The sequence below is a fragment of the Coffea arabica genome, chromosome 2c (genome assembly GCF_036785885.1).
Source record: "Coffea arabica cultivar ET-39 chromosome 2c, Coffea Arabica ET-39 HiFi, whole genome shotgun sequence".
Lineage (NCBI taxonomy): Eukaryota > Viridiplantae > Streptophyta > Magnoliopsida > Gentianales > Rubiaceae > Coffea > Coffea arabica.
The window spans coordinates 26038204-26050896 of record NC_092312.1 but is presented as its reverse complement, the minus strand read 5'-3'; the positions used below and the strand labels follow the sequence as shown (position 1 = coordinate 26050896).

Genomic DNA, 12693 nt, shown 5'->3' with positions numbered 1-12693 from the left:
ATCAGACAACAAGAAATCTACAAATTGAGGTAAAACAAATCAACTTATGTAGCCAAACAAATTTATAGTATTACATGTCAAACGTCAAATTTTACTTTTTTTTTTTTTAATTTGGAAGCTAAATTTATTTGGATAAAACGGACATCTTCTCAAGAAGAAAAATAGCTGATTTTAGATGGAATTTGTACTTAGTGAAATTTTCTCAGTTGTATCTGGTAGAAGTTTTTCTTTTTGTTTTTTCCGTCTTCGATGTTAAATTTACTCGAACTTCAATTTCAATCGTTTTCTAAATCTCTCAAACCACCTTAAACAATTAAAACATCTCTAATATTAGAGATTGGTTTCGTGTTGCAATGAACTGTTTTTGATAATTAGTAGCATTTCTTGAACAAAACTTGTGAAGCATGTGAAAATGAAGGAATTTAGGCGTGCGTTGGAGTCATAAACCAGCTTCTTCTAGGGTTGCTTTTTTAATATAAAGATAGCCTTACGTGTTAAGGATCTGCACCAAGTTTATTTATTTTTGCCAAGAAGGTCTGGATTTAGTAGTTACAATTGAAGTCTCAGGAATTAGAGTTCTTGAGTTCCTCATTTGGGAGCTGACAGAATTTCAAGCCTCTCAAGTAGTAATACAGAACTTCTGGCACAAAGTTTACATAGCTTGTAACCATGCATAATTATTTTCGATACGGACAACTAAGTAACACGAGCCTGTCTGTCGAAGCCTTGCCACTTACAGGGGACATTATTTTGGAATGACAACTGGGGTTCGATTTTTGCAATTGATTATATTACTCGAGGAATTGCTTGAACCAAAGAGCTGAATGCTTGGGGTGCCTTTTAAGTCCGTTCTTAAAGTCAACATAAATTAGGCCATACTTCTCAGTGAAACCTGCATTCCATTCAAATCCGTCTAACAACGACCATACTAGGAATCCTCTTACATCAACTCCCTTCCTGCCAAAAAAATAAAATAAAATAAAATTGTAAGCATATTTAAGATACATATATTTTCTCTGTGTCCTCACCTACTAAATTTTGCTAGGCATATTTTTATCTAATTCCTAAAAATTAAAAGATATCATACTAAGAAATTATATACTAAAAGATATATAGCGTCTTCTATGACAATCTCTTAAACAAAAGAAATTATTCATGACTTTCTTAGGGTATCGATCTGTTAATTAAGAAAAAGAAGATGAAAGCCTTTTTTTTTTTGGGTTTATGTGAATGCAACTAAAGTACCCACTTGACCTGTTATAGAATTTGAGCAAGCTTGATAAAAACATGGAACCTTTGGAACGATTTCAGGAACTTCTTAATTGGAGATTTAGCCCTTGAAATTTAATGTAGACATGGGCAAAAAGCTTCTTTAATTAATTCTGCAGACAAGAAGTGCACTTACTCAAGGGCTGCCTTCACTGCCTCGAGATGGTCGATGTAAAATTTGATCCTCTTTGTATCATGGATCGCTTGCTCAAGACTATTTATATGGCTTTCAGCATATCCTGGTCGTTGTGCAAATCAATTTGAGCTATTTGAGTAAAGTGAATTTAGGTGATCATATACTACAAAGTAATATAGTAATATATTCTATTTGTTCTCCTTCTCACCATTCTCGGTAACATAGATTGGTGGATTCTGGTAGTTTTTCTTCAAATAGACAAGCAGCTTAGCAAGCCCTTCTGGATAAACAAACAAATATTCTGCTCCGCTCTACGAATCAACAGATATTAATTGGGGAAAAAATAAAGATATGGGTTTTTTTTTAAAAGCAAACTGTTCCATCGATTGAGCAAAAATGTTTGCACAAGAGATGAGAGTCAGCTACAAAAATCTATACTATTTACATATTTACAAACAAATTCAATAAAGATATAGGTTAATTCAGCGTTTGTAGGTTAAAAACAGAAAAGGACTTTCCTTACTTAAAATGCTATCTCTTTGATATTTTTAGCTCATATAGGTGCCAAATGAACTTACCGGTTCCCCAATAAGTCTTCCATCCCGTATTACTGTCAAACAAGAAATAGAGGGTCATTTAGGTATAATCAAATTGAATTGAAGATCTAGTCTGTACTGAAAATCACTTTTGCTCCCTTTGTTTAATTTTTACCACATTTGATCCATTAACAAATATTCCTCTCTTCAATCCCCACATTTGTATTTTGGCAAGTTCAATTCTTTATATTTCTCAAACAACACATTTTTGAGACTACTCTAGTGCTGCAAATTTGAACATAAATAGACATGTTAATGGATAGGGTTTAGGTTGGAACCCTTTGATCTAGATCTAAATTAATTAAATTTAGCAAAACCAAGACCCTTATGGGTCTAAAGAAGTAAACTAAAACTCAGATCCTCATAGATTTGGATATCCAATGGGTATCTGTGGATTTTTTTTTAACATAATATGAAAAACTAAAGTAAAAATATTTTGAAAATAAATAGAATTTAAAGATAATATAAATATCATCCAATTTTTATTTTCAAATAATAAAATTAACATTCAAAATTTTAAATGCAATATTATAAACTCAAACTACTATCAACTAAAACTATTTATTTTCAAAACTTCATATGCATTTATATTCAATATTTTATTTGTTTGCTTTTACTTTTATCCTTTTCATGAAAAAGTTTATACCAATTATAATGACATAAAATATTAGATTATTTTATAAATAAATAAATATATATACACACACACACATAAACACAAACACGCATATGTGAGTTTGGGTAGGGTCTAGTATGGATTTGAGTTTGGATTTGGATCATGGAAAACCAGATTAGACCCTATTCAAACTCATAAGATTTAGGTCTGAATAGGATTTGAGTATGATAAGTTAAATCTAAATCCTATCCAAATATATAGGGTTTGGGTTGGATGTTGGATCTGAGTAAGATCCAACCTAATGATATGCCTAAACATAAGGGACTAAATCTACGAAAGTTGAAAGGTGATGAACAAAAATTGGAATTGTTCATAACTTAAGGAACCATATGCATAGAAATGAAGCATGAGGGATCAGCTCAAAATGTACTTCAAGATGGGAGCCAAATACTTAATTACTATTAACTCTCACACATATTTCTTTTTTTGTCCACAAGTAGTTATAATGATAATATTAATTCCAAAAGAGCAAGGCTTCTCTTCCCACTCTAGTAATCTTTGAATGTCAAAATAAACAGGCTGGGCTCTATACCCAACCCCACCACTTTAAAAAAATATATATTAATTTGAGCTATTTACCTGTGATATTAACTTGCATGTCGGTTGAATAGCTCGTATGAACACTATTATCATGGGGGGCATCATAAGCAAACATTGAAGTATAGTAGTTCAATCCCAGGAAGTCTAAGGACCCTTTGATCAACAATTTCTGTTCTTCAGTAAATTTTGGTAAGCGTTCCCCCACAAAGCTACGCATGCTTTTTGGATAGTCACCAAAAGTTAGTGGATCAAGAAACCTATCAAACCATACGACTTGCGTTAAAAATTTGTAGGTTAGTACATTATGCAAGCAAGATACTAATTGAAGAGTTCATGTTAACAAATATGGTCTTACATATAATATCAATATTATTAATTTCAACTCTCAAGGGAATAATAATACTAGTTGGGAGAACAAATTAGCACCTAAAATGATACTCACCATCCAAGGAAAAAGTCCTGGGTTCTTTGGGCCGCAAGTGCATCAGCCTTCGAATCGGAGTAAGGTACCCACCAATTTGCTACCAGCACTATTCCTATCTGCCCCTTTTGAGATGGCTTCAGAGTAGAAAAGCCAACTAAATATTTAATATCTCTCTTTGAAAAACCAAAAATGTTTTTCTTGCAGAGAAATTATAGAGTGTAAGAAGCATAAGAAATACAAACACTAATCAATTAATGGTTGTAGTTACCTTGTACTTCTCTCTGTACAGTTTAGCAGCTGTTGCATGACAAAGGATAATATGGTGGCCAACCAAATATGGCTCAGTTGAAGAATCCCCTTCAGGGCATCCTCTGTTCATCCATGCCGAACACCTTCCTGGAGCTATGGCGCTTGGAAAGGTGCTACCGTCATAACCAATTGTGGCAAAAGACCATGGTTCGTTGAAGGTCAACCAGTGCTTGACCCTATCACCGAATTCTTTGAAACAGAGCTCAGCAAAATCTCGAAAATCATCCCTGCCAGTTAAATTACAAATGTTAATGGAATCAAACTCTGTAAAATAAATTTGATTTGATTACGATTATCCATTTGTAACTTTCTTCGTTTATTTAAAAAAAAAAAGAGAGAAAAGAAAAGGAATCTTGACTTACACAATATTAATATTTAGAAAACCACCATATTCATCCTCTAGGGCTTGTGGAGTATCCCAACTAGATAGTGTCACAATAGGTGTTATGCCTGTTTTAACACAAAATCAATGGTATCAGTAAATGAAGAAAGAATTGCCATGGTCCCCTCTGTTTTGGTTTGGCCAAATTTTTGCTTAACTGGAACTTTAAAAGAGTGGACACTAAACACAACATCAAGGTATCGCAAAGAAAACGGAATGTAAAAAAGTGGTCCAGAGCATCCATAGTTAAGAAAAATAAAGAGGAAAAATTAAAAGTAAAGTTATGCCCCCTGTGAAAATTAATCTTTAATATCATCCAATTGCCCTGTTGCAACTCTGGCAAAGTTGCAGCTTCAAATGCAGTAATTGCATGAGACTGTTTAGGGACAATTTTGAGAAGGGGAATAAGAAGATTCAAAATTCATAACAAGGGTGTAAGTTTTGAGAAATTTGTGAATGGGGTATGGATAACTATTCACGAATTAAAATAACTAAAAAATTTATTACTAAATGACTAGTTATCCTCATAATAATATGCACTCCATTAAATAGAAAATTCACAGTAACAAATGAAAATGCGTACTTCAGTCAATATAAGTGTATATTCAAATAAACACGGTTAGATCTATATATATATGTATGTGTGTGTGTGTGTGTGCACGCGCACATAGGAGTAATTCCATTATGTATATGCGCATGCTAGTATGTGCACACAGGAGTAACTAATACCCCTATTACAAATTATCCAAAATTTGTACCAGTCTTATGAATTTTGAACCATTCTATTCTCTTTGTTCATGTCCCCACCCCTCCTCCCCCACAACCCAAAAAAAAAAAAAAAAAAACAACCCCCAAAAACCCCCAATTCTAATTACCATGTAGAACTCAATTTGTCTTTGTTTGGAGTATTGGTTAAACCACATGATTCGTACCTTCATAAACTTATTAGTTTGTTTCCTATGATAGGATAAAACATAATAAGAGACTTCTCTTAGTTATCAGAGAATAAGAGATTATGTAGAATACAACTATGTAGAACACATTGAGAAAGCATCCTAACCCTTTGATATTAACTCATTGATGAGGTTGTTGTAAAAGGCAATGCCTAGCTCGTTCACTCCTCCACTCAGCTTCCCATCTGAAATCAAGAAGCGTGGTAAGCATACAAATTATCAAAGGACTGATTGCAAAAAGCATTTACTATTGCACATATTTACTATTGCACATATATGCTGCTGCTAACCAAATGTATAGTAAATATGACTAGAAAGAAATCTGATGAAGAACTACTATAATCCAATATTTGACAGATAATTATTATCCTTTTGACTAATACATAAAAGAAATAATCATCTTACGAGGCAAAACTCTGGACCACGAGATGGTAAACCTGAAACCATTTATGCCTATGTAGTCCATTAGTTGTACGTCTTCCTGTGAACATAAATCATATGCAGTGAGGATTCCAAGAGCAGTGTACAAAAAAATTATAATAATTATAATAAAAAGTTTTACATTCAATTGCCCCTGAAATTTTAACAATTGAATATAGCCCACTGATCTAATGCATTAATTAATGTATAACAAACCTTGTAGCGATGATAGAAATCATTAGCCACATCTCCATTGCTGCGATCTTTTAGATTCTCTGCAGCAAGCACAGGTGGAATGTGGTTGAAAACTTTGTCATTCTTTTAACATCATTGGAATTTTTGGTTATTTCTTTGAGTTGTAGACTTGTTATTGTGTGTGTGTGTGTGTGAGAGAGAGAGAGAGAGAGAGAGAGAGGAGACCTGGATATTTGTGGAAAAATGTATCCAATATACTTGGTCCTTTTCCATCTTCGAATGCTGCTCCTTCATACTGCAGGCCATGGCTTCATGACATGAGTGTATATTTCAGCCAAGAAAGTAGCATTTCGGGTGTTTTATCTTTTAACTGATGGGTAGAGATGAAAAATGATGGTTCACACAGGAAATTAAGTCCCAAGAATTTTGAGGGATTAGAAAGACAGAGCTGAAAGATTAGGCCAAAAAAAAAAAAAAATTGGAAGGTGGCTTACCTGATAGCCAGAAGAAGAAGCACCAAATATGAAATCAGGCGGAAAACTACTGCGATTGAATGGAGGAGCGGTTACAATATGACTTGGTTTTTGCGACTGATGAACAAAAAGCTGAATAAAGATTGCCAAGATTAAGAAGCCAAGCCCAAGATAAACTCGAGATTGCATAGCTCAGTATTGTGAGAAGAATCTGGAAAAGCTCAGGACTGGGTTGATGGACGGTCCCCGAACAATACCGTCACGCGACTCAATAAAGAGGCTGAAAAAGAGCCACGTCGCCAAGCACCACAAGGGAGGTAAAACCTGCTTGTTCCAATTAGTAAAGATTTTTTAAAAAAAATAATATAATTTTTGACTTGTCCCATCCTAATGGACTGTGCTTTCAACTAAATTCAACTTTCAATAGTTTGAATTTTGAATTTGGCAGTAAACTTCAAATTAAAATTGGGAAAATCAATTATTCAACACACAATGTTCAACTTTGGCGGTGACTGTTCAACACTGGCGGTGAGAAGTGACAACTACGGATTCCACTGAAAATACCGCAGGGTAAAAAACAAAAAGGTCAATTGTGATTAAGTGAATATTCGTCTCTTAGCAGCGGCCGACCTAGTGGCTTGTCCTCGTGAGATTGTCATCCTACGGGTTGGGTTGGGTAGATATAAGTCTCTTAGGAAGTCTCCAAAAGTTATCAGCTTTTAAAATTTCTTCTGAGGTTTAGGTTTGTAAAAGCCGTAACTCTAACTTCGGTTAGAAAAGGTCAAGAAGATTAAGTGAATATACATAAAAGTTTCCTGTAATTTTAAAATATTTAATCCGATATCTCTTGATTTGAACTAAATTAAAAAGACGATAGAAATTATCAAATCTAAAGTGTTTGAAGTATACTCGTTTATTTTATAAATAAATAATATACCTAAAAATAGTTTTTTATAATTAATTTATTTTAATATATCTGTTCTATCCCTTATACAAAAGTTCCATGTGATTCGTTCAACCTGTAAAAAAGCTCTCTAGAGTTTTGAATCATATAAGTTGGATTTAATCCAAAATTTTTAGAAAATATATTGAAAAGAGAGTACAACTCCTCGAGAGAAATCAACTACCAATTTTATGCACACTACTTTTGGACTATGATAAAAGTTTTAAAATTAGATTTTTGCTATTATAATATTTATCTTAGGTAAGTAGCTTAGAACATCGATGAAAAAAAAAAAGCCATATGAATGTTGATCTGACGACAACATATAATTTCCCTGAACCAGTAAGCACGGCATTGGGAGTTTTTTTAACCTTTAAATTGTAGGCTGATGGGTTGACGTAGGCTGGCATCCATTTGCCAAAAGCAAACGTAAGCACGGCAGGCACTTGGGGATTTTTCCTTTTAAACTAAACTAAATAATTTGTCTTTTGTGTTTGGATAGTGATAGGGTGTTAATTATTGATTATTTTATTATTAATTTTTTTTTGTTCCTGTCAAATATTATTTTAATTATTAATATCTATTTATATTTGATTATATATGATATTCGGACTTAATTTCAGAGAATAGAATAAAAAGTTATAAAAAAAAGAGGAACTTTCCGAAGATAACTGAGACTTCAAATAATCGGACCCACATGGCGCTGCAAAAGGAATTGCATTTACTTTGCTGATTAGGAGATTGGAGTCTGAGGATCAATAGGAAACAATAAAACAATAAGGGAATTGGGCAGAGTTTGACTTCTGGTTACCTTTCACTCAATTCGACGGGGACCACGGAGCAGGAAGCATTAGTCATGTTTGGCTTTTAACTTTTAAGGAGAACGTACAGCGGCTCTTATCAATAGTTTTTAAGATAGTTTTTAGGGCTTAGGCTCTGCTTGGATTGCTTGTTTCCGTCAGAAAATATTATCGTTTTTCGTGATTACATTTTCCTATCACTTTTTTTCTTCATATATATCAAATTGCTACAGTAATTTTTTCATGAAAAATGACGGAAAATGCAATTCAAACACAACCTTAGTTTTTTAGAATAGTTTTAGTCTTTTTCTTTGTCACGCGCATGCCTACTATTCGACATTATTCCCCTTTAAAAAGACAGCTTTACATGACGCCTTTTCAATCAATTAATTTGCGTGAAAATTTATTTATACGGCATGGTTAAACTTTTCATCTAGTTAAGGATCAACTTGATGGTACAGTCTCGAATACCTATGAGATCTAATTAGTTTTTACGCGTTCCTTAATTCATTAATATTTGCACGTTGTCTATTTAAATTTTCGTGGGATTATTTTGTTAATTGGATGTTAAGGGTCCGATGTTCAATGCGACTTATTAATCTCCTGACAAATTAGTCAATTAAATCCGTAATTGTTTGATTGATTAATATTCGTGGCAACTGGCGTGTTTACACACTAGGGGAACGTGCGATCTAATTTAAATAACCCTCGTTGCATGTTATTGATTGGGGTTAGGTTTTTCTAGATTTTAATGCAATTGGAAAATTAATTCCTATGGTTGTACCTAGGAGTATTTTCTGGTTAGGAATAATCAATGGTCGTACATTGGTTATCAATAAATTAAGGAAAAATTGGTCGTTAGACTTTGTCAGCGACTATAAATAGCCTATTAATAAATTAAGTGAACCTCTCTTGCATCAATGATCGAATAAGTGGACTGCGTCTGAGTAGTTGGATCCTTGGTTAGAATTTATCTATTCTTGATTTAATTCCTGCCTATATTCGTACTAGTTAATTATTTATTTTTAGTGAATTGCTTAATTGTTTTTAGATTCATTCCAATAAAATCCCCCTTTACCAATTGGAATCTCAAAGAGACAAATATCCCCAATCCCTGAGGAGACGACCCTACTTGTCACTGTCTACTATTTAGTAAATTTTGTCAACTAATTAATTCTGGTATATCGGATTAAGCAAACTCTTCGAGACCAGGGTGAATCAAGTAATCCATTGCACATCTAGAGTCCCTACTCCAGTACCTAGGATTAATTATGGACTACTTTTAGTGGTATTTAAATTTTTATTATTATTATTGCACACTCTCGACACCCTGTCAGATAGTAAATTATTTGAGACAATTTTGTAAAAATAATAATATTATAGTACTTTTTTGATGTGATATATGTAAGATAAAAGACGATTGAAAAATGTGTTAATGATACAAGTAAATCAGTGTGTAAATAAGATGGAATTGTTGGATAAAAGTTTATTTGAGATAATTACTGTAGCACTTTTTGTGATGTGATTTATGTGAGATAAAAATATGATTGAAAATATAAAAAGGTGATTGAAATTTATAAGGCAAATTTTTGTGATGCCACTGTAAGGCAAATTTTTTTTTCCTTCAAATTATCTCAATCGAAACACAATCAGTTATGTACAATCCAAGCACTAGTACGAGTCAAATTATTGTGGCGCCACTGTTTGGCGGGGACCAAGTTTGTCTACAAAGGAGGCATAAAGGTGAAAGCGGGTACACCGTACACCATACACCATACACTAGTATCACCAAATAAAATAGACATTACACTTGTATCAATAAAACATAAAATATCAAATAAGTTAACTATTAGACTTGCCAGCCTTTGAATTGAGTATCTTTGGAATGCTCAAAGGTTTGCTCGAGCTCGTCAAGCACTCACAAGTTGATTCAATTTGTTTGTAGTGATCCAATATGTTCAACTGCCAATATATTCAAGGCTAGATTTGTCTAAAAAAAATTAGCCTCAAAATTTAAATTGTAAAAAATATATGATACAAACAACACGATATGCATTATTTTTCTCATAACATCTAGATCTCATAAAAGCACACTCAATAATAAGATTTTGTGCAAAATTATTTACCATAATAAACTTACAATATTAAATAAATTAACTGCAAAAAATTTTATACATGGTCCAAGAAATTCTATATCTTTATTCATTTCCCCGTTGGGTCTGTTGGGTCTGTAAGTTATTTGGGTCTGTTTGGATTGTAAGTTATTTGGGATTATTTGGGATATTTTTACTGTAGCACTTTTTGTGATGTGATGTATGTGAGATAAAAAGATATTGGGAAGATAAAAAAGTGTATTGAAAATTGTAAAGATGATGTAAGCAAATAAAATTGGGGAAATATGAAGCAATCCAAACAAACCTTTAACGTTTCATCCCTTCCTCTTATGACATACTACCAAAGGGGAAATGAAGCAAAACCATTTTTTAATTTTAAAAATATATGATGTCTAGGTGTTTTAATCATACCATAGCATGTTCTTTTCGGATTAATAATTAAGAAAAGAAAAAACACCACTCAAGAAAATTTAAAAACAAAAGAAATAAAAGAAAGCCAGTTAAACCTAAATAGGACAACGAGCAAAAAAATGCCAAAATGTGAACATAAAGGAGGTATAACAGCTACGCTAATTAATACCAGCCAAATTACTTACAAGTAGACCTGACAATTTTGCCCAAAACCTAACAACTCATCCACTAATTTGAGATGTTGGGTTGTATAAGTTGGGTATTGGGTAAATTTTGGATTGAGTAATAAAAATTCATATATATTTTGGACAGTTTGGATATTTGTGTTGAACATCCATTACCCAACTTAAGTTAAAAAGACAAATAAACAAATTAAAATCAAGAAACAAGAGAGGACCGGCGACTATGTAATGAAGCCAAATGTTGGATCAAGCAAAACATCCCCCGGCCAAAGTTTTGTTCGGCAGACTTGTCCAAGTCTTATCTATAGTTGGCTTCCTATTTTGTGGCTTGATTCTATAATGTATACATATTAGCATAGTATTATTTGCAATTTGTGAATTGTTACGAAGTAATAATTGCAGACATCATATCATATCATATTAAAAATTGGATTTTTTTTTACATTCTTTCAGGCGTACAGCTTTAATCATCATGGTGACATCCTAATATTAATATGCATCCTAGACTATATTGAAGCCAGATTTGATCAGCTAAAAATCCCTGCAAATTGTTGCTGTATGCAACTTGGACCAAAAATTGTTGCTTCGGTATCTTAATTTGGACCAAACCTATACCCAGTTTGAAAATTCTTACTTGTATAAAAAAATAATGAGTTCATCCAAGTAGTAGTGTGTATTTTAGTGTGTTTGTATGTGTAAAAATAACGTATTTCAAAAGAGCTTAAAAAGTGGATGTGTGTTTGTATTTGTGAGTGTTTTAGTGTGTGAAAATATGTCTATTTATGTGAAAATGTGTTTATATGTGTGAACTTTTTTTTTTTGTATGTAAAAATGTGTTTGAGAGAGAGTTTATGTATCAAAATCTATTAATTAATATATTGGGTTATATTTGGATCATGAATTTGAGATAACTCAATATGACTCAATCGAAAATTAACCCAATCTAAAGTTAGGACAGATTGGATGTAATTCATTTAAATAAAAATTCAATATAATCCGCCCAAAACTCGCCAAAACCCGTTCAATTGTCAGGTATAGTTACAAGCGATGATTACATGTGCCATGTGAAGAGCAAGCCATGGCAGGAGCAATTTTCTCGCCATACAAGATTCTGCAACAAAAAAATTGTGGCAGGCGTACTTTTTGTTTTTTAGAAAAAAGTATCACCACCGCTGTGCTTAGTTAGCCTGGCAGGAGACCGCTTTCTCGAAAAAGAAAAAAAAAAAAAAAAGCTTAAAGTACCTTTTTTTAAGCTTTTTTTTTGGCCTGATCCTGAGTTAGCCAGACAGTGTACGAGATTAAAAAAATTTTTCAGGGCTGCCGTGCTTAGGCATAGTTCGAGACCAACATTTGCACCACTTTTTTTTTCATTGATATTTTGAGCAATTAGCCATGGGTCTTTTTAAGAAATTAAAGTAAGAATTTTAAAACTTTTTTTTTTATGTAATGAAGGAAAATTTTGCAAAATAGTTGCTTATATTTTTCTCAAACTTTCGAGTGGGCAGCAGAATTAGATCCTATGATACCAGTATAAGATTTGTGAATGTTCACAAAAAGCAAAAGTAAAAATTATGTAGATAAAAAAGTCATCAAAAGAGATGTTGCACTTTGCGTGTACAATGAATGATTGTGGATTTTTTTTTGTGATTTGAGTGTTATCCCATATATAGATATTAACCAAACCAGAACAACCGTTTATGTGTGAAAGGGATGATATTATATTTTTTGAAGCCACAATGGATTTTCTTGTAAGTTGACTTAATGACGGGCTTTCTGCATTTTATCCTTATATATATATATATATATATATATATATATATATATCATCTCATCTACCCAAATTAGTTTTGAGATCTGCGTCACATTTTCA

At 32.7% G+C, this 12693-nt stretch overlaps 1 protein-coding gene across 1 annotated transcript; it reads right to left on the bottom strand.

Annotated features, from left to right (window-relative positions):
- Positions 1–487: 487 nt before the first annotated feature.
- Positions 488–6660, bottom strand: LOC113727049 (beta-glucosidase 24-like). The gene is made up of 13 exons (XM_027251019.1): positions 6395–6660; positions 6126–6195; positions 5922–5980; positions 5691–5766; positions 5393–5470; positions 4313–4400; positions 3910–4177; positions 3660–3775; positions 3257–3474; positions 1984–2015; positions 1614–1716; positions 1406–1508; positions 488–957 (listed from the first exon to the last, which is right to left on the bottom strand). The coding sequence occupies exons 1-13, from the start codon at positions 6560–6562 to the stop codon at positions 792–794; spliced, it is 1545 nt and encodes a 514-aa protein (XP_027106820.1). The 5' UTR covers positions 6563–6660; the 3' UTR covers positions 488–791.
- Between the last annotated feature and the right edge of the window lie 6033 nt (positions 6661–12693).